This window comes from Mustela erminea, chromosome 2, assembly GCF_009829155.1.
Source record: "Mustela erminea isolate mMusErm1 chromosome 2, mMusErm1.Pri, whole genome shotgun sequence".
In the NCBI taxonomy this organism is placed as follows: Eukaryota; Metazoa; Chordata; class Mammalia; order Carnivora; family Mustelidae; genus Mustela; species Mustela erminea.
Window position 1 is genome coordinate 95,110,895 of NC_045615.1, and position 25,229 is coordinate 95,136,123.

Genomic DNA, 25,229 nt, shown 5'->3' on the forward strand with positions numbered 1-25,229 from the left:
GCCTTTGCCTTCAGCTCAGGTCATGATCTTAGGGTCCTGGGATCGAGCCCCGCATCGGGCTCTCTGCCCAGCAGGGAGCCTGCTTCCCTCACCCCTCTGTCTGCCTCTCTGCCTACTTGTGATCTCTCTCTCTCTGTCAAATAAATAAATAAAATCTTAAAAAAAAACATTTTGAGTTTTCTGTAGCCCTTGCCATATGCCAGGTGGCTGGTAAATGTACATAGGCTATTCACTTACAATGCTTATAAAATGTTTTTCATATCCCATTTTTTCTTATAATGCCCCGAGACTAAAAGATCTGAGATCATAAAACAGGAATTTCTTTCAAATTCTTATTTATCTCTGCATATTTCATTTTTTCCTTTCTGGACTATGCTTCATGGGTAACAAAGGAAACAAAAAGAATGAGAATTGAGTATGGGAGCACAAAATTAGAGAGGAAAAATAGTTTCCATTATTGAGAAAAATGATGAATTTATAAAGGCAGGACAAAAGTTTCAGTCATCCTTATAATGAATATTTTTGTTCCACATCAAAGCACAGATATGTTTCAGGGTATATGCGTGAGGGGGGTATCCTTATGATGAGAAATGTTTCTTCTTGGGAGCCAAATAGCAGGAAATATACTTCATCTCTCTGTAAAGCTAGACACATAGTTTGTTTATTTGACAAGAAAATTGGTGATGTCCTCACATCCCACAGAATGACCTCTTAAATTCTAGGTCCCAAGGAGCAACTCAAAATTCCCCATTCACCTCAGATCAGGCTTTTCATGAAAGCCGATTTTAAGAAATTCCTCTCTTTTCCAAGTTTGGCCACTTTCAGTGTGTGTGTGTGTGTGTGTGTGTGTGTGTGTGTGTGTGTACGTGCCCTGGAAGGGAAGCTGCTCAATTAAAAAGAATTTATGTGTAATTGATGGAGAAAGGAAGAAGCGGGTCTTGAATCTTAATTTTTAAAAAGGAAATCATTGAAGTGATACCTTAGTAGATGCACCGTTTTTTCCAGGTCTTTTCATAATTGCTCTTGCAGCCCTCGAAAGTCCCCTGGGGCCTGCTTTGTTTTTGTTGCTCTGCTACATCAGTAGTTCCTTTCCATCTCTCCCTGTCTTACTCCTAACTAGAAAAGTGTCCAGAAACCAAAATAACAAGCTGAAGAAGATTGCCACCATCAAGGTAGATCATAAAGTTTCAGGGGAGAATGCCAAATGGAGCAGATATAACAAACAACATTCCAGTTTTTCCATGGTGTGGCAGGCAGGCGTAGTACCCTTCCCCACCCCAATAGGTGATCATACCCTAATCTCGGGAACCTGTGAATATGTTATGTGACCTGGTGAAGGGGACTTTGCAGGTCTAACCAAAGATAAATTAAGCTGAGGAGTTTATCTTGGATGATCTGGGTGAGTGTAGCAGAGAAACTTCTCTGGTCAGAATCAGAGAGATGGAGAAGTTAGGAAGAGGGGGAACTTGGGAGAGATAAGAACCCAAATCTGTCATTAGAGGGGGTCTTGTGGAAAGCAGGAGAGTGAACATGGGCGGTCTCAAGGAGTAGACACCAGCTCCCACGATGGACAGGTCAGACAAGAGAACCTTAGTCCTAAAGCCACAAGGAACTCAAGTAAACCTATAAGCCCAATGAACTTGAAAAACTTACTTCCCCACAGCCTCTACCAAGAGGCTCTTCTTCTTCTTCTTTTTCTTCTCCTCCTCCTTCTCTTTCTTCTTCTTCCTCTTTGTCGGCTTCTTCTTTTTGTAATGCAAAACAAAATTTATTTCCATGCATAACAATCAAGATTGGGATACTAGATTAAAAGGAAAGCAGTCTTCTGTCAAATAGAGATCGAGAATCTTGAGTAGTTGCCTTTGGGAACTACTACAATGGAAGACACTCTAATTTGGGCCTGGTGGAACCCTAAGCACAACACCGACTTAACTCCACCTAGACCTCGGACCTACAGAAGCTGTAAGGTTTAAAAAAAAAAAAAAAGTGTTGTTTTAAAACACTATGTTGTAGTAATTTTTTTTTTAAATTTTTTATTTTATGTAGTAATTTTTTTTGACAGCAGGTAACTAACATATAGGCATATGGATTTGAATAGAATCATTGGTTCTATTTTTACTGCTAAGGTTTTGGCAATGAAGGAGCGGGAGGACTAAAACCAATTTAGAATAGCTTTTCCTGAAATTTGACTTCTTTTATCAGGCAGGGTTCAGTCAGGACAAGGGAAGCCACTGCAGGTACTTGAAGTAGGAAGGCTAGTAAGCATTTTAACGGCAAAAGCCAAAAAACGAAAACATGGTCGAGGGAGTGAAAATGAGGAAAGCCACGTCTCATGAAATATGGAAATTGAAGGAACCACAAGGAGTCATTGCTGATGAACTTAGTTATCTGTGGCACCGAAATGGGTACTTCTCCGAAGAGGGACTGAAAGGGGTTGGCTACGCTCCATTTCTATTGTCTGCTACAGCTCTCGGCCTGCTTGCTCTGCGGGAGGAATAATAATGGCTTTTGCCTCTCTTCTGCTTTCAAAACTCACGTGATTGCCTCTCACTGGTGGAATTTAACTCAGAAGCCAGGCTCCCACTCCCGCAATCCAGAGAAGAGCACAAAAGGAAAATGACTCTGAACGGCAGGCACATTGCTGTATTTCATTGCAGGAAAAGAAAGGAGGCCGGAAAGAAGAAAGGAGCAACCGTCCGCGAAAGCACTTAAGGGTACAAGATTCAGACGTTTGCAACGTGGAACAGTAAAGGAGCCTCCAGTCTTCCTCGCGAGCTCCTTTTATCTGGACGAATGCCTTCCCCTCCAGATCTCAGGGTATTTTTCCTGTACTCAATCATGGAGTATTAGAGACTATTTACTTCAGTTTTTTCCTTTTACACAAGAGGAACAATAAGGTTGTAGAGATTTCTGCCAAGTCCACGTCAAGAGAGCTAGTTGGTGACTAAGCAGGGTCAGGGTCTTTTGAGTCTTTCTAGTCTCTCAACTTCTGTCAAGGTCTTTGAAGTATCTGCGATTTTACCTGACTTACGGGCTAACAGGAGAGCTTGTAACTGTGAATGTCGGCAGAAGACACAAGACTCTTGGGTCAGAGACTTCTGTACTTACGGTACCGCTGAGGTGGAGTGTCTGAACATACTGGTATGTTGAACATACTGATGTATGGTGAACATACTGATGATTCCTCTTGACTCTCAAATCTCATAAAAGTGGTGCTGAGGGGCCACAGGGATACTAAGCACAGAGCAGGTTTGCATTGTAGCCAAAAAGTACTGGGCTTGTAGAATTTATTCTACAAGGGATTTTCAAAGAATACTGTTTACCATGTAAATAAAGCCATCGCATGTGGAAGCAGGCCTGCTTTTTGTCCAGTGAAACGTGTTACTTCAGTCTTCAAGGTTGCTCACTGCAAACATAACCCCAGAGATGGCCCTGCTAAAGGGCCTTGCACTCTTGGCACACCAGCAAAAAATGCGCAGCTGAGGCTCCAAGGCCTCTCTCAATACCCACTCTCTAGGAAGTACTGACAGGATGCACAAGCAATTATTCACACTTATGATTTAAAGTACATAATATTTACAACATCCAAAAAATATATGCAAAATATATGTAAGCACTGTTTCTGAAATCAGGCATGATTCTGCACATTGTTGCAGTTTGTTCATTTTCACTACCGTTAAAACATTGCATTGGGTGAATATGTGACAATTTACAGACGTGTCCAACTGCTGATAAACATGTGAGCTGGTCTGCGATATTTTGCTCTTATGCTGCTATTAATATTTTTGCATATATTTTCTGGTGTTTATGTACAGAACTTTCTTTAGAGTATTTGATTAGGTGTGAAATGACCTGATTATTAATAAGGCTAGGAATAGCTGTGTATGTTTACTCACAGTTTGTGTTTTCCTGTCTGTGCATTCTCAGTCCATATCTTTTACCTACTTTTCTATTGGGTAGCTTGTCTTTTTAAGTTTTTTTTTTTTTTTAATAGATTTTTTTTTTTTTTAAAGATTTTATTTATTTATTTGTCAGGCATAGAGGGAGAGTGAGCGAGTGAGCACAGGCAGACAGAGAGGCAGGCAGAGGCAGAGGGAGAAGCAGGCTCCCCGCCGAGCAAGGAGCCTGATGTGGGACTCGATCCCAGGACGCTGGGATCATGACCTGAGCCGAAGGCAGCCGCTTAACCAACTGAGCCACCCAGGCGTCCCTAAGTTTATTTTTAAAAGTCCGTGATTTCATCCCTGATTCCTGGTTCCCACAAAATCTCTTAGCACTAGAAAGGAACATTCATACTCCTCTCTCTGCTGCCAAAAAATTCTTTTTAAAGGTTGTCTGTTAAAACCTGTAATTTCAAACATCATTTTAATGGCAATATTATAAAAGCATTCTCTTTAAAATCAGAAACCAGATAAGAATGCTTCTATCATGGCTTCCATTTAACATTGTATTGGACATTCTCCCCAGCTCACTAAGGCATGAAAAGGAACTAAAAGATATAAGGTGCTGGAGTGGTAGAAAGAAAAAGGTCACTTACCGTAAGTTATATAATTGTCTCATAAAAGCCAAAATTATTCACAAAAAGTTATTAGGCATGGACAGAGAACGTACAGGCTGTATGGGTATGTTAAGAATCACAAATGAATGAGGAGTGAAATGTTTTTCTACAAACACTGAGACGACAATGTACTTTTTTGTCTTTAAAGAGTTAATGGGTTGAATCCTTTGTAGATTTTGTGTATGTGTGGGTGGCCCTTTGGCCACTTCTGTGTGTATTTGTTTGTCTTCTCTTGAGGTCATGTTTGGTTGATTTTGCTCTGTGGACAACCTGGAGGCCTAAATTGGCCATTCTGTCCTCCAACTAGTGTGTATGTTGGTTTCTTGTTGAAGGCGGGGACACACTATTGACCTGGGGCCATTTCAGCGGCCTTCAAGGACCCAGGGTATAACATGAGCCTGTGAGTGAGCTCCCAGATCTGGTTGCCTCCAGAGACTATTTCACACGTGCTGTGCTGATGCTGGCTTTGGCCAGGAGACAAACACATTAGTTTACATTGTACCACCCTGGTTGCAGTTCCAGCTTTTGTTTTGTAGGGAAAGGGTGGTGTTTGTGTTAGAGAGTTCCCTTACTTCCCACGAGCTCAACGATACATTCAGAATTATGCTGCAAGAGGGATCTAGTTGTTTTCTGGGATTTTGAAGGGATTTTCAAAGAATACTGTTTACCATGTTGAAAAGATTCTGTCCCACTTCCCCCCCCTCCCCAATCCATCCTTAGAGTTTTCAAATTTCCTGTCTTGTGGAATATCAAATATCAAGTTGTGGCTAAAACTGCTAGTTTCCGACTTAATATTTATTATCCATTTTCCCCTTAATAGCAGAACCTCAATTTTATTTAAGGTTGTAATGTGTCCAGATGAGAAAATTGCCTGGCTTTCTGCCACCTGGGATGTTTGTGTGATTCACTTCTGGTCGATTATCCAAATCCAGAGTCATTTGGTTGGGCTTTCAGGAAAGCCACCGACAGGGGGTGGCTTAGCTGTTTGGGTCCTTTTGCCTTTTTCCCCTTCTTCGATTTTTCCTGCCTAACCCATTCCTTGATGGTGATTACCCCTAAGAGCTTGGCCAAAAGAATCCCAAAGACTTTGGAAGTACAGTTCTTCAGACACTGTATCAGTTCTGTACTTCCTGTAATGGGAGAGGAAAAAAAAAAACTATCTTGTTGAATCTATTATTATTTGAGTTTTCTGTTACATGCAGCTGAATACAGTTCGCAACTAATGTATTTCATATCTAGTTTTGATGTAATTTTTAATTGTTGACTTAACATCTTTAAGTAGCAGACTTTAAAAAAAACCACAGTAACAAATCGTATTTTTTAATGTATGTTTGGTAATTTAAAGTGTTTTGCTTTATCACGTTTAATTATGGAAGCAGCTGGGGATTAGATGTATCTATGCTTGTTATTTCAAGAAATCCTTATTGAAGTTATAATTTGATTTTAGTCAAAGAAAAATGAAACGATAATTTAAGTCAATACTATCTGATGTTAGACATCTATCATGATTAACATACTGTCTACCCCTAGTTAGGAAATTATCTGATTCTGTTATTATAATGCCTTGCTATTTCCTCCAGGTATTTAACTTACCGTACTTCAACTTTGATCATATTGAGTCTGTTTTATTATTTTTTTATATTGAGTCTGTTTTAAAGGCTTTGAAGTTGATCTACACATTGTTCTTTCACTAGTTCCCAAGTAGAGAAGTAATAGAATCACTAACTGTTTTCATTTATTTTATTTTATTTTTAAATTTTATTTATTTATTTGACAGGCAGGGATCACAAGTAGGCAGAGAGGGAAGCAGGGAGAGAGAGGAGGAAACAGGCCTCCCGCTGAGCAGAGAGCCCGATGCGGGGCTGGATCCCAGGATCCTGAGATCATGACCCTAGGCAAAGGCAGAGGCTTAACCCACTGAGCCACACAGGTGCCCCTATTTTCGTTTATTTTAATATTTCAATATTTTTTCGGACATGTGGTAACTATTGTCATTCAGATGACTATACTGGATAAAAATCACATTGTATGCTCAAAATTAATAGTAATTGACATCTCTGGTTTGGAAGATAGGGCAGTTTCACTTGGCTGTATAATCTTCATTGCCAATACTTTAATCAATTTTTAAAAGGTTTTCCATCTGAAACTCCCTACTCAGGCAGAGTTGTAATAATGATCACTCCTAAAGTGAAGGGAAGTAATTAATAAGAGAGGAAACTAGAAAAAAAAATAAACGCTTTTCCCATTTGAGTCATTATATTATAACCTGTAACTACCTTGTCAGATTTTTTGTTTTCTTTTTTTTTAATTTTTCCCAATTTATTTTACAACTTTTACAACTTATTAAGCAAACAAGAGATTAAATATCCCTCATCCACTGATGCGATCTTCTTATATACATCCTGTTATTAAGTCCCATTTAGAACAGCTGAAAAGCTTTTAGCAAAAGTTTTGAAGATGAGCTCATAAACTTAATTTAAATTTCACCAGTTAAATTAGGTCAAATGGAAGGAACTCAAATGAGTAGCTACTCATCAGAGCCCATTAGTTTGTAAGTTGTCAGTCAACATGCACCCCCTGCCCAAAACTTAAACTCCACCGTGAATCAATTATTGAAAACCCACATGTAAGGAGGTGAAAGGATGAATTTCCACTCCTCAATTTCCAACCCCGGAAAACCTATATAATTTTTTTTAAATTTTTTAATTTTTTATAAACATATATTTTTATCCCCAGGGGTACAGGTCTGTGAATCACAGGGTTTACACACTTCACAGCACTCACCAAAGCACATACCCTCCCCAATGTCCATAATCCCACCCCCTTCTCCCAACCCCCCTCTCCCCAGCAACCCTCAGTTTGTTTTGTGAGATTAAGAGTCACTTATGGTTTGTCTCCCTCCCAATTCCATCTTGTTTCATTGATTCTTCTTCTACCTACTTAAACCCCCATGTTGCATCACCACTTCCTCATATCAGGGAGATCATATGATAGTTGTCTTTCTCTACTTGACTTATTTCGCTAAGCATGATACGCTCTAGTTCCGTCCATGTTGTCGCAAATGGCAAGATTTCATTTCTTTTGATGGCTGCATAGTATTCCATTGTGTATATATACCACATCTTCTTGATCCATTCATCTGTGGATGGACATCTAGGTTCTTTCCATAGTTTGGCTATTGTGGACATTGCTGCTATAAACATTTGGGTGCACGTGCCCCTTTGGATCACTACGTTTGTATCTTTAGGGTAAATACCCAGTAGTGCAATTGCTGGGTCATAGGGCAGTTCTATTTTCAACATTTTGAGGAACCTCCATGCTGTTTTCCAGAGTGGCTGCACCAGCTTACATTCCCAGATTTTTTGTTTTCTTTTCCCCTTTATTTGCTTATTTAATTTCAGTACAATTAGTGCACAGTATTATATTATTAGTTTCAGGTGTACAATATAGTGATTCCACAATTCTATATATTACTCAGCGTTAATCATGATAAATGTACTCTTAATCCCCTTCAACTGTTTCACTGTCCCCCACCCATCTCTCTTGTCATAACTACCAGTTTGTTCTCTATAGTTAAGAGTCTTTTTTTTTTTTTTTTAAAGATTTTATTTATTTATTTGACACAGAGAGAGAGATCACAAATAGGTAGAGAGGCAGGCAGAGAGAGAGGAGGAAGCAGGCTCCCCACTGAGCAGAGAGCCCGATGCGGGGCTCGATCCCAGGACCCCGAGATCATGACCTGAGCTGAAGGCAGAGGCTTTAACCCGCTGAGCCACCCAGGTGCCCCCAAGAGTCTCGTTTTTTTAATCTCTTCTTTTCTTTGCTCATTTGTTGTGATACTTAAATTCCATATATGAGTGAAACCATATGGTATTTGTCTTTTTCTGAACTGACTTATTGCACTTAGTCTTACACTCTGTAGATATATTCATTTTGCAAATGACAAGATTTCATTCTTTTTTATGGTTGAGTAGTAGTCCAGTGTGTGCTCTGTGTGTGTGTGTGTGTGTGTGTGTTTACCACCTCTTCTTTGTCCAGTCACCTATCAGTGGACACAGGGCTGTTTCCATGTTTTGACTATTGTAAATCATGCTGCAGTAAACATAGGGGTGCATATATCTCTTTGGTATATATCTCTAGACTACCCTCTCTGATTTACGTGTCTCACATCAGTGCTCCCAGAGTCCCAAGTGCTACAAAGACAGTATTTTACTGAATACTCCGGATGACCCTTGTAGGGACCACAGGAGGCCTGCTGTCTAAAGCAGCATGGGACAGGACTAATAGGTGAGCTGTGGCTAAATGAAGTGGGGGTTGTGGGTCCCTTAGAGCCGAGTACCCAAGGAAGAAGGAACTTCATACTATCTCCACATGCTAGTCACTGAGCTGTGAGTTTCACACCGAGCATGTAGTTCATCCCTTCTAGTGCTCCTGTGTGGAAGGGCCTTTGTTACCGCAGACCAGAGATGTCTGAACTTGTGGATATTCTGGAGCCTCTAACTTCCTTGCATTTGCTATCTCTATTTCACTATAGAATACAGTGGAAAAAGCCTTAAGATCAAACTTCACAAATCCTCGAATGTGCGCTTGTCATTAGGAATTCTGTGGTGTTTTTTATGTTTATCTTTTCCTACCCTACTAACAGACAAAGTTGACACACAGAATAATCCTTATCACCTTCCTCCATGTGGCAAGAGGTTTTTGTTTTTATTTCTCTAAACATTGTTTTTGCACTGAAGGTGTTGTCCTTTGCAGGTCCCATCTTCATGTTAGAGTCTTCATACAACATCCTACTCTTTCAGGCCACAGGGCATTTTTTCAGTGCACGTGGTCCTCACCAGCATCCAAGTTCTAGGTCACTGGGTTTTCAGATGGTCTCAGCCAAATGTCAGCTCAGAAGCTTGCATACTGTTTGGACTCCTGCTTTCTTAGTCCTGTGAGTTTCCATGAACTTCTACTACTTTGCTGTCAGCTTAGCTACACTCTGGAAAAAGTGGTTTTTGTTTGTTTGTTTGTTTGTTTTTGTTTTGTTTTATTCATTTTGTGTTCTCTGTTCTTAGAGAGTTTCTCCAGACATCTTGCCAGAAATAGGTATCTTGACCTTATTGAGAGAATGAGCTTGACAGATAATTTGGAGGTCATATTACTCAGACTTAATTATAAGAGTAATGGGTAGGAGAGATGAGAGGGTTTGGGTTGACTCTCAGATTTCTGGCTTAAACAGTTGGATCAGTGCCTTGTGTTCACTGAGTTAAGACTCCAAGGAGCCATCAGTTTTTGTGGGAAGATGTTGAATTTGATTTTGAACAGGTATCATTCGTTATGACAGATACAACTAATTTACAGCTTTCTTATTTATAAAGTGGAGATAATATCTGCTTTGTGACAGAGTTCTTATGGGTATTAACTATAATAATGAATGTGAAAATCTTAATAAACTGTAAAGAGCTATACAGGCATTAGATACTTAGAAACCCTGCCTCTCTCCACAAAGCTAATTGGTCAGATAAAGGAGGTAATTAGAGCCTCCCTTACAAAAAAAAAAAAAAAAAAAAAAAAAAAAAGGGCCAGTGGGTAATAGGGTGAGATAACCAGTGAAAAAAGGAGAAATGAATTGCTTCTGAACACTATAAGTCTTCTCTAAAACACACAAACCATTTATTAAGGATCCTTTATTAGCCTAACTAAAGAATGTGATGCTTTAAAAGAACTGAGGGGGAATTGGTCAGGCAATTATTCTGCAAACCACGTTATTTCCCTTCTGATTCTTAATGATAGTAAAATACACAGAAGACAGAAACATTAGTTGTCTGGATTTGGAAAGTGATTTTCTGAGCTAGAAAATGTATTTTTGTTTGCAGAATTAAAATTAAAGAAAGCCAAACTGAAAAATCCTTGAATGGGTAGGGTAAAAGCTCCTGTGGTTCAGAGGTACTCAACACTATCTACCCCAGCACACTTGTGTGCTGTAAATGAGTTGTAAGTGTCCTTAACCCGGGCCCTTGAGTTGGGGCCAGAAACAAAATAAGTCCATCTCCTTCTAGAAACAATGAATTTAAAAGGTACTATTATGAAAATGCGAAGAATATTTCTTTCAGGAAGATAGATGAATAGAAATTTACCTTTGCACTAAAAAAGGTGGGGGGGATGGAGTAAAGTCACACACACACACACACACACACACACACACATGCACACGCACACGCACACACATACAAAAGTGAAGGGAAGGAAAAGGTCTTCTCTACCCATCGAGGTCTACCAGCTGGACTAAGAATTAAATTTACATGAGACAGATTAATAGGAGAAAAAGCCAAAGGTTTATTACATGTCCATGAAAGCCCAATTATGAAATTGAGACCTAAAGAAATGACCAAGGCATTTATATTTTTAAAACAAGACACCATAGATCTTCAAGGAATTGACACAACAGAGAAAACTTAACTTTGGGAGCTCTAATCAACAAGGAATTCTAAACAGAATTTGGACTGGGATAGTAAATTAGAAATTAGTAAATTAGTAAAAAGTAACAAGGGTTGTTTATAAAGCCTTCCCTGCACTAAATTTCCCAACTCTAGTCATAAGGATGGCTCTATACCCCCTGATACAGGGAGGTTATCTTTTACAGGGGAGTTTTTTTTCTCCTGCTTCTGGGAGACAGAAGAGGGTCTGGATGTCCCTGGATAGGCAGTCTCTTAAGTAACTCTTATTTAAAATAATCAATATGCCAAAGTGGCCCATCTTGGGGCTGCCTGCTCTTGACTCCTACGGGAGTTACCTCTGGCAACAAATAGACCTGTCCTGTTTACCCTTGTGTGCCCTGTAAGTTTTATTTTTTATTTATGCCACAGTAAGGAAGTATGGGAAGAACTGTCGTAGATGGCTTCTTTTAAAATTTTCATCCAGGTGCATCTGGGTGGCTCAGTTGGTTAAAGTCTCTGCCTTCGGCTCAGGTCATGATCCCAGGGTCCTGGGATGGAGCCCCGCATTGGGCTCTCTGCTCAGCAAGGAGCCTGCCTCCCTCTCTCTCTGCCTGCCTCTCTGTCTACTTGTGATCTCTGTCTGTCAAATAAATAAATAAAATCTTTAAAAAACATTTTTCATCCAGATTCTCTGCTGCTATTTTTAATTGGTATTCCTTTAAAACACTTGTAATGAAACACTGCATGTGTATGACATGAATCATAAATTTACAGATGACTGTTCACAGTTGGCACGTAGTTGTAAATAGAATATTTCCAGTACTCCCATTTATGACTCTTTCCAGTCACTACCTTTTCCTGCAAGTGTTAAAAAGAAACAACAGGCCCCAAATGAAGTCACATTTTAACATACATCCCACTGTGACTTAATACGTAACCTAACTGTAGTTTCAGCCACTCCCAGAAGTGTAGTTTTAAATCAATCAGTCTGGAAGCCCTGCTCCTCCCCCCAAGATGACCTTGCCTGAACCAATCCTCTCTCTCTCTCTCTCTTTTTTCTTTTTGCTAATAACTCCCTTATCCAGCCATTTCTGCCTATAGAAGCCTCCCATTTTGTATGGCTCCTCGGAGCACCCTTCTGTTAGCTGGAAGCTGTCCTATTCATGAATCACTGAATAAAGCTGATCTGATCTCTAGCTTTACTCAGTTGAATTCTTGTTCTGTAAGAAAGATAATCACTATAGACTTCTAAACACATAGGTTTAGACAATTCATTAACTTTACATAAACAGAATTATCATGTAATTCTTTTTTCACTGATGACTTCTTTTCTTTGCTAGCTTCATTTGCTAGTACAACTAGTACTCCCTTCAGGATCTGCCCCCAGCCTCCCTCCCAAAATTATTTTTGTGAAATTTATCCATATTGTTATATGAAGTTGTAGTTTGCCCATTTTAAAAATTATGTTATGTTAGTCACCATACAGTACATTTATCTGATTAAAAAAAAAATACTTTATTTATTTGAGAGACAGAGTGCAGGAGCGGGGGGTGGGGTGGGGAAGGGCATGGAGGTTGGTAAGAAGAAGGAGAGCGAGAAGCAGACTCCCCGCTGAACAGGGAGCCTCAAGGGGGTTCGATCGCAGGATCCTAAGATCAGGACTTAAGCCCAAGGCAGATGCTTAACTGACTGAGCCACCCAGGTTCCCCCAGGTCATCCATTCTTGCTAGTGTACAGTATTTTGTTGTATGAATAAATCATGATTCATTTACCTGTTAAAGGACAATTGGGTCTTTTCTAGTTTTAGGGTTAATTACAAATAGTGCTGCAATAAACATCTTTATTTTAATATTTAGTAAATTAGGTACAGACTTAATATATAATGTTAAATAATTTACAAAGAGGTAGCCCAAATTCACACTCTCCCAAATAGAATGAAATTTCTGGCTCCTCCACAGTTTTTTTTTTTTTTTAGAATCTCCCCCTACCCTTTTTTAAACTAGGCCCCATGCCCAGTGTGGAGCCCAACATGAGTCTTGAACTCATGACCCTGAGATCAAGACCGGAGCTGGAATCAAGAGTCATATACTTAACCAACTGAGTACCCAGGCTTCCCCCTGTTGCTCCACATTTTTATCTACACTTGGGCTTGTCAGTCTTTTTAATTTAAGCCATTCTGGTAAATGTGGCATTGTTATCCAAAATTGGTCTTACCTGTTGGTGGATGTCGAACCAAAAGACACAACCAAGTCAAAGAATAGGAAAAGAAAGGGTTTTACTTGCAACAAGTAAAGGAGAACAGTGGGAATATTTCTCAAACTGTGAACAACAAACTGGGGAAGTTTCAAACTAAAGGTACATATCTACTCACAATGGGGCTTGCAAATGGAGAATTCCACATAAAGTAGGGGCAAAAGTCATCTTAAGGTGACAGAATCCAGGTTGAAGTCACAATAGCCTCGTCAGCAAAGGTCAGCAGAAATTTTCTGGCTTTAGTTGGTTGGGAACCTGAGTGCTCAAAGGGCTTTCGATGCTGGAAAGATAACTTAAGAATGTGCATCGGGTCAGTCTTCACTTTTGAACCAGCACTGAGGGTTGTACTTATACAGTAGGCAGGTAACAGATATGAACAGGGAACAAGTGCTTTCAAATTGATAAAGAGGCTGAGGCCCAGGGTACTTGGCTGGCTTAGTTGGTAGAGCATGTGATTCTTGATCCTGGGATAGTAGGTTCAAGCCCCATGTAGTGTAGGTGTAGAGATTACTTAAAAATAAAGTAAAATTTTAAAAAGGGCTGAAGCCAGGTTCCAAAAAGTCTGTTCAGACCTCAGGGGATGCACCCTATGACCACTGCCCTACAGTAACCTATAGCTTTATTATACATTTATATTGTGATTTTAATGCCTCTCCTCCCCAGAGAGAATGGCTGCCATAACAGTTTCTGACAAGGGACATAGAAGGCCAAAAACTCCCCACCACAACCAGTAGGGGGAGTCCTTTAGATGACTGGCCACAGTCTCAGTTAGACACTGCCCTAGGTATCACCTATCCACACAGAACCCCTGGTTCATCTGCCACCTCTGTGAATGTTCTCATATCTCAACAGTGTACTTTTGCTCAAACTGATATTAAACTTGAGAGTTTGGTCCTGAACTCTTTCTTAGCCTAACTCAAGGACCAAGGCTGGGGAATGGGACTCTCCATGGCCATGCCACTGATTTAATGTCCCTGGTGTGGTTAGGCTGTCTCCTGACCTGATAGCCGCTGTTGGCTCTTACATTCTCTTGTTCCTTTAAAATTATTATCTATTGGGGACTTTCCTTCTGTAATTTCAATATATCCTAGGAAGTTCTGCAAGAAATGTGCTTTGGGCAGGTAGTGCCAGTCAGGGGCCTAAAATGACCTTTCCTATGTCTCATTTTTCTTTTTCCAGGGGCTTCTAACTGTTTCTGCTTACAGTATTACTTACGTTTTTTGACTAGTATTGTTCTGATGAAAGGATAGCTAATGCCTCACAACCATCTGTTCTCTTTTTCCTCACCAGAGATAATCACGATCTGAAATTAGTATCATTTCTGTGAATGTTTTGATACTTTTAGTAGGTATATATTCCTCCATAAATAATGTATACAATTGTTTCTTTTTTCAATTTTATTAAATAATATTTCAATTAGATTTTGCTTTAACATAATGCTTTGGTATTACCCATGTTGATGCTTATAGATTAAGTTCATGAATTTTAACTACTACATAAACAGCATATAATTTATTACTTTCCCTAATAAAATACAGGTAGTTTAAATTTTTTTGCTATTAAATTGCTATTAAAACCTGCTACGGGTTTAAAATTTATGCTACCACCAGAATTGCTTAAAATATGCTTCTCCACCTTTCCTCAATTTTTAGAATTTCCAGGATCTTTAATTTTGGCCCATCTGATGAGTGTGAGATGGTATTCTATTGCGGTATTGAATTGGATATTTTCAATGTTATTTAGATCTCTTTTTCTATAAAATTTCCTGTTTTTATCTTTTGCCTATAACTCTTTTGGGTTGTTTGTATCTTTTTTCACTGAATGGTGGTTCTTAATTTATTCTACATATAAATCTTTTGTCAGTTACATGGGTGCCAAACTTATTTCTCAGTTTTTGGTTTGCCTTTTCACTTTGGTGACTTCATTTATGCTGAAGTTTTAATCTTTAATTTAGTTACATCCATTATTTATTTTCTTTAATTTTTTACTTTTTTATATCTTATTTAAGAAATCATATATACCTCAATATCATAAAGGCTTTCTCTTACATTTATAAGAGTTTTACATTTTTTGCTTTGTATATTTAGGTCTTTAATCCACCTGGACTGTTTGTATATATACTGTTAAATGGCGATCTAATTTGGTTTCCTCCATATGGATAGCCAATAGTCTCCACACCATTTATTGAATAACATGCTTCTCACTGATACTAATGAAACAATACCACTTATCAAGTATCCAAATTTATGTGTCTCTATCTGCTATTTCTTTTCAGTAATATTTGTCTAGTTCTCAATATCTGACTCTATACAACACTGTTTCAATGACTAGAACTTTATAATAAAGGTATCCTTCTTTTGCTGGTGTTTAAAATGGGTTTGGATGTTCATGGTTCTTTACTCGCCCACATGAATTTTAGGATCAGTTAATCAAATTCCATGAAAAAGTCCCTGTCAGGATTTGTTTGAATTGCATTTAATATATTTTATTTTTTTAGATTTATTTATTTTAGCAAGAGAAGGTGTGTGCGGGGAGGGGCAGACAGAGAGGGAGAGAAAGAGGGAGAGAGGGAAAGAGAGAATCTTCAGGCAGACTCCTCACTGATCAGGGAGCCCAACACGGGGCTCCATCTCATGACCCTGATATGATGACCTGAGCCAAAATCAAGACTGGGATGCTTAACTGACTGAGCCACCCAGGCACTTCTGAATTGCATTGAATTTAGAGACAATTTCAGTTCCTTATAGTTTTCATATTCAAAATTGTTTATTACAGTTCTGTTGTTTTATACAGATGTTTTAGATTTACCCTATATGTTAAATGAATCGATTACACACTATTGCTTTGGGCATCACCCCCTCCTGAATTTTATTTTTGTTTTCCTGAAGTAGACTTTCTGGAATTCTTTCCATGAGGGTGTGCAAATGGTAAAGATTCTTTGTCTTTGTCAGAATATCTCTTTATTTTGTCATCACTTTTTATAGTGAATATTGGGAGGCATCACCCATATTTCTCTTCAGAAACAAAGGAGTTATTCCCTGAGCTGCTGGGAGTTCAATGAGCTAACAAATTTGAACTGTCAGCCTCCAGTAGTAGTCTAGTCCAGGGTTATACTCATTTTTCTTGCCAACTCACATCTGATGACGGTCACAGGTATAGAAGGACCGAGTCCTCTTGCCTCAAGTCTGAAGGGACATCCCAGATTCAAAGTTGAGGTCTTTACTGAGACTAAAGTATAGGCCAGCTCTTTTCTCTGTCCAGTCCTACTACCATCCATTCCTCAGCTGTTGTTGCTAAAGCACCCCCCCCCCAGGAACTCTCTATACTTCCCCCGGACTCGGAGTATGCTGCCAGAGAAACCAATCAAAGTTAGTTGATGTTAGGGATGATTCAAGAAAGTTGAAGCTAATCTGAGATTTTTGACTTGAATCAGTGGCCACCTGACCATCAGTGAGGATCTTCTCATTGGTGAGAAATAAAGGACAGACATACCTCGGCACAAGGTAACAGAACAATAGGTAAACTTTCATCATTAGTGAACTGGGATGCGTTCTAATGAAAGAAAATATACTAGTGGGTACATTTAAGTAATATGAAGGAAACTGTCATCTTAAGGACAGAGGAATTGGCTGTTGCTAAGCAAAATCGTTTCTTTGGAAAAACCCAAACACTGGGATGGTTAAGGGCTATTAAAAATCTAAGAGTAAAATTCACAAATCTTCTCTGGTTGCAAATAAAGAGGTTTTCATCTCCTGCAGTGGGAGGGCAGAAAAAGCTGAGGAACAGGCCCAGCACTAAATCATAAGTGTGGCAGAGTTCCAAAGGAGATTAACAACCATGCAGCTCCTCTAGGTCGGCTATGCCAAGGACAGAATGCTGGATTGTAAAGAAAGAGGCTCTGATGCAGTGGGCTGGGTTGTGACAACCTGAAAATCTTGAATGCCCAGATTCTCCTGAACCCTCTGTTTCTAAACATGGTCCCATATTCCTGATTAACGGGTGGCATCCCCGCCACATATACCTTGTTTAAATACCACGCAGAGGCTTCTTCCTCATAGTACAACTAGTAATCCCTTCAGGAGCTGTCCCCAGCCTCCCTCCTGGGGGAGAGAGAGAGAGGTGGGGGACATGGCAGAGGGAGTGAGAGAATCTCAAGCAGGCTCCATACCCAGTCAGAGGCTGAGCTCCATCTCATGACCCTGAGATCACGACCTGAGTGATAATCAAGAGTCAGACGCTTAACCGACTGAGCCATCCAGGTTCCTCCTGGCACAATTGTTATAATCACCAGCAAGGGCAGAGTGGCAGCAAGGGAGAGCACTCTGACCCTCAGCAGATCAGGGAGACGGTTAAAAGAATACATTGCTCCAGGCAGCAGACAAGAATCCTGCTCAGTGCGTATGATCAAAATAAATCAAGGGAGTGCACAAACAGGGAGTGTATGAGCAAGCCCTATAGGAACAGGCTCTCAGTATGAGCTTGAGAACAGTACTCCAATAATGAGTCATGATTCTTTGCTCAAATTTTAAGTCTGAGCCAGTTTTGGGATCTCAGAACCACTGACAGCAAAAAAGCCAGATCCCCAGGAGGAAGACCGGAAACTTCACAATGGTGCACACTGTAATAGTTCCCCCAGTCCTTTCCCAGAGGGTTCTTTACAATTTCTGTGGCTACCTGTATATTGGGAAAATGAGAACATAAAAAAAATTTCTCAGTGGAATGGTCTTAAGTCAAAGATGAGAAAAAGAATTTACCTACCTTCTATCAAGCTTTGCACAAAAGACATTTGCAAGACTGTAAAGCAGTGCCATTTTTGTATGTTTTTTGTTTGGGAAAATATAACATTTTTTTGAAAAAATATTTATACTAAGATGTAAGAGATGTATTACTTTTAATGAATTAATAAATTTTTTCTCTTTAATTTTTTCACTGGTAAATACCAATAGATATAGCCCACCTAAACAAAAGTTGCTAGAGTCTTCAATTTTTTAAGAGTTTTTAAGGGGTCTTGAGACCAAAAGTTTTAAGAATTGCTGCAACAGGCAATGCCCCAAGCCAAACCACCTGTGTAAACTTGGGGTAAGTTTCACAGTCTTTCTGCTTGTTTCCTTATGTGCAAACTTAGGAGTTAGTACTATGTATGTAAAGCAATTAGAATGTCAGGAGCATTCAATGAAATATAAAGAAATATATGAAATATATGAAATAAAATCAATAAAATTGATGGAAACAGTGATGGAAGGTGGAGGAAAGGGGAGAAGATTGAATAAAATAGTTTAGATGATGAGAATGATAGATCTGATTAGGAAAATATAGGAAGATTGAAAGGCAATTTTGAGAGCCGTGTGGAGGTTTGTAACTTCCGTATTTGGAGTAAAGTCATGGTTGTGTAAATTTTGTGTAAAAATTTTTTCCCTTAACAACACTAAGTTACGTGTAAAAAAAGAAAAGGCAAGCTGTTGAATTAACAGAAATGGGAATATTCCAGTTGGTTTGCTAAGAAAGAAAATAAGGCAAATTGTGATTGGTAAGATGAACTGTGTTTGATAAACTGGGGGAAAAGAGGAGGGAAGAAAACAGAGAGATAATCAATAGAGAGCAAATAGAAGAGTTAAGAGATTTGAAATCTTCATCGGAAGGGTAAATTGAGAGAACTGGTAAAGTAGGACGTTAGATAGTTTGAATTTTGGATTTCAGTGGTTAAGTAGATGACAAAACCTGGCGTGTGGTCATGAGAGAGAATGTCTGTAGTGTAGTGGAGGTGATGACTAGTGGAGGTGAAATCAAGAACCCAAAAGAATGAATGGGTTTGGATGTTAGTGTGATTCTGGGTGATAGCAGATGTTGGAAGTCAGGTTCCAAAGTTTTCCACCAATAAGGAGAGGGTAAAAAATAGCAACAACGAAGGAAAAAAAGTGATATGGCTATAAAGAAAGGAAGAATAATTATCTGAGTGAGGTACAGGGGAACAAGAGGACTGACCATACCTTCTAACCAAGAGATGAGTGTGCAAAAATGAGCACCTTTCACTTCACAGAGGTTTAAAGCAAGTCGTCTTTGTAAGGGAGAGGATGTTAGGTTTCAATTTAGGACAAGGCAGAACACACACTAGAGGCCCTTAATGTGGGAAAATTTTGTTCACAAAAGAATGGAGTTCACAGTTTGCACAGTAAACATGAAAAGTGGGTTGTGAGGCACAAAAGATGTAGGTAACAGAAAGTTCCAAAGAATTAGGCAACAATTTTCTATTTCAGTCAGTCAGTGCATGTGAATTCATTTCCCTCTTCCTTTAGATTTCTCCTTTTCTGAAAAAATAAAATTTCCTGGGCTTTCCCGTGCCCTGTCTTCCTCTTCTTTTTTTCCTGTTTATTCAGGTAGCCTCTTCCTGCTGGGTCAAATCCCCCATCCAGGAGTGGGACCCCCGCCCCCCGCGGGAGTGGGCGGGACCGGGGCGGAGCAAATAGAAGTGGGCGGGCCCTTTCCTGTCGACGCGCCGGCGTAAAGGCGCTACTGACGTAAGAGGACATCCGGTCCGGCTCCTAGTGTCGGTAATTGGCTCTGTCTACCCTCCTTCGGGTTTAGTAGCTGCTTCCCTGGAATCGCGGCCCGCAAGTTGGAGTTGCTGCTGCCGCGGGCTGGTCTCACGCTGTTCCCTGCCCCTCTGCCCCCGGAGTGAGCCCGGCCTCCCCGCAAGGGTGAGCGAGGTCGGCCCGGAGCGCGCGTGAGGGAGGGCGTCCCGCGGGCGGGTGGTGGTTGTCAGTTCGCCGAACCGCGTGGCACCTCCGCCGTCGCCTCTGGACGCCCCCATCACCCCGCTGGGTCCTCCGATTGCAGGCTTTTCCTCCAGAGCTGCGCTGACCCTGTGCCTTTTTCCTCATTAGGTGACACAGGTCACCTCTTAAATCGAAGCGTTATTAGGGAAGGGCTTAAATCTGTATCAGACGAGAAAAAGCATTACTCTTGTAACTTTCCAAAAACAAATTGGAGAAAAAAAAAATCGAGGCTCAGCCTGAGCCTTTTCACCCCTGGGGACGCAAAAATCCCCACGGGAATGATCACCCCGTGATTGTTTTCCAAGTTCCTTTGGCAGGGGACTACACAATTTTTTTTTTTTCACCCTGTAGATTTTTGAAATTTTAAATACTGAAAGGGTGATCTCGTGGGCGTGGAGTTACTTGGCTGACCACCTGCTAAACTTCCTGGCCTGATTGGTCCATATTTTTAAGTCTCCTCTTCCCACCACTTGGCTTTTACTCGGACATTTTAACGTTGAGAGTAGACACCCAACTAGGAAAACTTAGATGAGCAAGCTGGTGCACGACTTTACCCTATTGTAATAGGGCCTTTTAAATGAGAAATGTGTATTCAAAGTGTGATTTCTTAGAAATCTCTCCATGTATCATGGACTTGTTTTGGTTTCTCTGAAGAGAATGTTTGTGCCTTCAGGGAGATTGTGTCATAGTCACCAGTGAAACTTAATCCTGTCCTTGGAAGTTTAGAATTTGTAGATGTATAATTCTGTATTTTTTAGGAATTTCTACAGTTGATTTTTGAGAATCAATCTTAGAAAATACTTAAAAAACATGTATTTTGAAGACTATGAAGAAACTTGAGATTCATATTTTGAAGCAAGTACATAGACCCATCTATTCGTGTGTCTCTTCATTTACTGATCTCTTAATATGTGCCAGGCAGGGCGTGGAGATAAACATTGTCAAGAAAGACAGGGCTGAAATCCTCAGGGAACTTGTAGTGTGGATTGGATTGGATGAATGGTCAAATAAAAATGTGTTATTTAGTACAAAATCATATTTTTCTAAATGTGGTAGTAGTTCTTTCAACTAAGTAAGGAAATATGAAAGCCAGTTTGAAAGACCTTATTTATACAGGACTTTACATACATACTCATTTATAATACATACTCCTGAACATAAATAGAACTCTGTTAAAATTATATGCTCAGTTACGTGTAGAGAGAGGGACAGCTTCCAGAGTCAAAGCAACTATAATACTTTTAATATCTTTTTAGAGAGGTTTGGCTTTGTAGTTAATGTTGTCATTTAACTTGACTTGTTAGATGTTTTGTTGAGTTATTACACATGAGAAATAAGACTTGTTATACTTCTAATCTTATGAACTTGAATGTGTGATATAAACTGATATAAACTGATATAAAAATGATACAAACTGAGTAAATAATACAGTTTTAAATATTTCTTATTAATGTTATATGCTTATGTTTTTAAAATGTAGTAATTTTTATTTATTTATTTTTTTTTAAGATTTACTTTTCCAGGAGCAAGCAAGTGTGGGAGTATGAGGAGGGGGAGGGGCAGAGGGAGAGAGAATCCTCAAGCAGACTCCCTGCTGATAGTAGCACCCTAGGGTGGAATGGGAGAGGTTGGGGACTTGATCTCAGTAGCCAGCCACCTCACCTAGGCAATATGCAGAGTAATTTTTAAAGAAAACTTAACATGAGAGAAACTTTTTCTTTTTTCTTGGTGGGAAAAGAAAACATTTGGCTTCTAGGATATAAATTTTCTTGATGTGTACATTCTTTAGAATTGTAGTGCAAATAAGTGCCTTATTTTAAAAATAATCTATTTTATTTGGGATAATGTATATTTGATATTTCATAAAGGCTTAAAATGTGCTTACCAGTCAAAGTGCTAGGTTTGAGTTTAAAATTTAATGAGTAAAAACACTTCATTCTGCTATTTCTTAGTTTATTTAAAATAGCAAATGCAACCTGGCAATTACATCTTCTCTGTTCTCTTGTGTAGAAAGAGGGGTAAAATGCCTAAAAAAAAGACTGGTGCGAGGAAGAAGGCAGAGAACCGCCGGGAACGGGAAAAACAGCTCAGAGCATCAAGAAGCACCATAGATTTAGCTAAACATCCATGCAATGCATCAATGGTAACAGCTTTTTTGGATACCTGTTGGTGGTTGAAAAACTCTATAATACTTATCTGAAAAATGCTTGAATAAAATTTTAGTGAATACAGTGTTGCCGCATATATTTTATTGAATTTTGAATCTGTGTTAGAGGCATGCCCGTTTTCAGTAATACTGAGTAGCAGTGATTTTGTTTGATTTTATGTTATTTATAAACCTAGCATATTACCTTGGCTGCTGTTAGTGACGAATAGATATGAAACAAGAATGCATTGTGTGATGATTTCCAACTTCTCTAACCTTATATGCATATTTTGTCCTATTAGTTGGAGCCTTTTCATTAGTTCTTTTAGCAGTTCTTAACTCATTTGATTTCTTTTCTAAACTTTTCACTTTTCTTGACATCTCTTTTGGCTAACTGTTCTATTATCTTCTTTGCTATGCTCAGTGTGTTAGTCCTGATCATTTCTGGGCTTGTTTGGTCAAAGTATAAAAAAGTAAGATTATCATGTGATTATAACCCTTTCCTTTTCTTTTTTCTTTTTTCTTTTTTTTGGTCCATGTTTCTCTGACTTGTCCCGTATTTCCCTATGTCCAGTCCTCTCTACTTTTTCCGTTCCTGCTACTCCTCTTTCTTCTCCTTTTGTTTCATCTAAGGATCATATGAAATGCTTAATAAGATTTTAATCCCTGAATGTTTCTTTTGCATCTACTTTGTGCCAGGTAGTATTTTAGGCACTGTGGGTTATACAGTCCTTGTTTTGACAAGTTCATAGATCAGTCATTTTGTGTATTACTTAATATTTTTTTATAAGTTACAAATCCAACTTAAGTAACGTTAGGAAGAAATAGAGTTTATCAACTAATATGTTGTTGGGCAGGGCAAGGATGTAACTGGGGCTCAGGGACGCCTGGAACATGAACAACCTTGTAGTTCCATCTTTTGCTTGTTGTTTCTTTTTCCTTATTAGTTCCATTTTCTCAGATTGTCTTACCCCATTGGTTTGGGTTTTAGGTAGTGGTAGCTTGTGTGTCTCACCTCCCAGAGTGTTGTCAGAGAGGGAAAGAACTGTTAGATTGGACTTGGTTAGGTGCCCATCCCAGGGCTAACGTTTATGACTGGCATTCGGGGTGGGAGGGACCAGGTTTACATAACACAGATATAACAGGTGGTAGAGACTCCCTTCAGGGTCATTTCTAGAGATGACTAGAGAGGGATCTGAGACAGACAAAAGAATTGACTCACATGTGTAAATACACATGATGAAGCCTAGAGTTTGGTAAGTGTTGTAATAAATGTACAATTAAGACAGAGACATTTGGGTAAAACAAGGATAAACTTGAGTGCATGTGCATTGCTGGGGTACAGTTCATAGAGGAGGTAGGTTCATCATCAGAACTTTCAACAGGGAAAGAGGGTAAAGATAGACTTTTCAAGGAAAAGTATTAGAATAGTAAGGCCTGGAAAAAGCACAAAACCTATTTCATGAATGGCTGACAAATAGTGACTTGAATCTAAAGAGAATAGGCCACCAAGGTTTGAAAGTGGTTAGGGACCAGACTGTTGAAAACTTTTAGTACCATGTTTTAAGATTCTAGATTTTCTGCGAGCTTCATCATACTGTGTTCTCTACTATTTCTTGTGTTTATTCTGTAATATTTGTCTGATTAAAAAGCAACAGCAACAACAAAACACAACAAAAAACCAAACCATTGCTGTATTTATATAGCCTATTTGGAAATGCCACTCCTTTCTTTGGTGTTACTAAAGAAAGTATGTCCAGGAACATATCTTTGTTAGTAAAGTATGTATATATGCTTGTGTATGTGGATGAAGTTGGAGGCTTTGGCAAAATGTTACTCAAATTTTAACATGAAAAATGGTATTCTTTATAATGAAAGTAAATTTGCATTTTCAACCAGTAGAAAATTGTTATGTTTTTATATTTTACAGGAGTGTGACAAGTGTCAGAGGTAAATATTTATTTCTTTTTCTATCTGTATGTAATAATATAGATCCTCTAACCTTTTATCTGATATTGACTATATTTTAAAATTTTATTTCATATGACAAGGCGGCAGAAGAATAGAGCGTTTTGCTATTTTTGCAATTCTGTACAGAAGTTACCAATTTGTGCACAGTGTGGTAAGTATATAACTGAGGACTTAAGCCTTTTCTTTTATCAACCATTTGTTTTGCAGTTGATCAGTTTGAACGTGTGGGTTTATCAGTTTTTATAATACTGTTAGACCTTATCATTAATGAAACAACAAATTGTTATTTGGTGAATCAAGCCTTGATTTTGTCTCTTTGATGTAAGGTTGAAAAATAATTATGGTACAGTTTGGATGTAGGTCCTACCATGTTGTAAACATTAAAAGATCAGATTTCTGTCTAATAACATTTGGTCACTTGAATTTTTAATTATACTAACTTTGTTTTGTTGACATCTGTTTGTATACTTTTCTAAGTTTTGATATTGCCCACAGTATCTTAGACCACTGAGAATAAATTTATTCCACATTTACTGGTGCCAGTTTTTTTCTGACTCTTACCATATTATTCTTGAGTTTCTTCATATGTTTTCCCAAGTGATTGCAGTAGAGTTCCTAAGCTACATATTCAGCTCCCAGGTATTCATTCGGAGTAAATGATTATTCAAAGTAAACTAAATGGTAAAACGAAATGGTAGTTCATAGACTAACAAGATTGGCGTTTCCCAAATAGCCTTCCACAGAATACTTGAGCTATTAATAGATAATTCTTTCTTGGCTTATTGTTTCTTGTCTTGTCTTTTCCCTTTTCTTTTCTTTTCCTATCCCTTTCCTTTCCTTTCCTTTCCTTTACTTTTTGAGAGAGAGAGACAGAGGGAGGGGCAAAGGGAGGAGAGAGAGAATCCCAAGCATGCTGCACACCCAGTTCAGAGCCTGATGCAGGGCTCGAACTTGGAACGTGAGATCAGGGCATGAGCTGAAATCAAGTCATACACTTAACCAACTGAGTGATGCAGGTGCCCTTAATAGGTTTTTCTTTAAAGAAGGCATACATTTGAGAAATGCTGCTTAGCTCATCCCTGCCTTTCTATCTGGGAGATTTCTGT

At 39.0% G+C, this 25,229-nt stretch overlaps 1 protein-coding gene across 5 annotated transcripts in view; it reads left to right on the forward strand.

Annotated features, from left to right (window-relative positions):
* Positions 1-25,229, forward strand: part of ZNF330 (zinc finger protein 330) — a 42,983-nt gene that overhangs the window by 1,378 nt on the left and 16,376 nt on the right. The window contains exons 2-6 of one of the 5 annotated variants that reach the window (XM_032333475.1): positions 16,667-16,736; positions 19,608-19,781; positions 22,017-22,149; positions 24,083-24,102; positions 24,204-24,274. In XM_032333475.1, the coding sequence (XP_032189366.1) occupies positions 22,030-22,149; positions 24,083-24,102; positions 24,204-24,274 (211 nt within the window). In that variant the 5' untranslated portion in view covers positions 16,667-16,736; positions 19,608-19,781; positions 22,017-22,029. Of the gene's footprint in view, positions 1-16,666; positions 16,737-19,607; positions 19,929-22,016; positions 22,150-24,051; positions 24,103-24,203; positions 24,275-25,229 lie in introns of those variants that run through there. The other 4 variants (XM_032333476.1, XM_032333474.1, XM_032333477.1 and 1 more) reach the window with 4 other exon arrangements.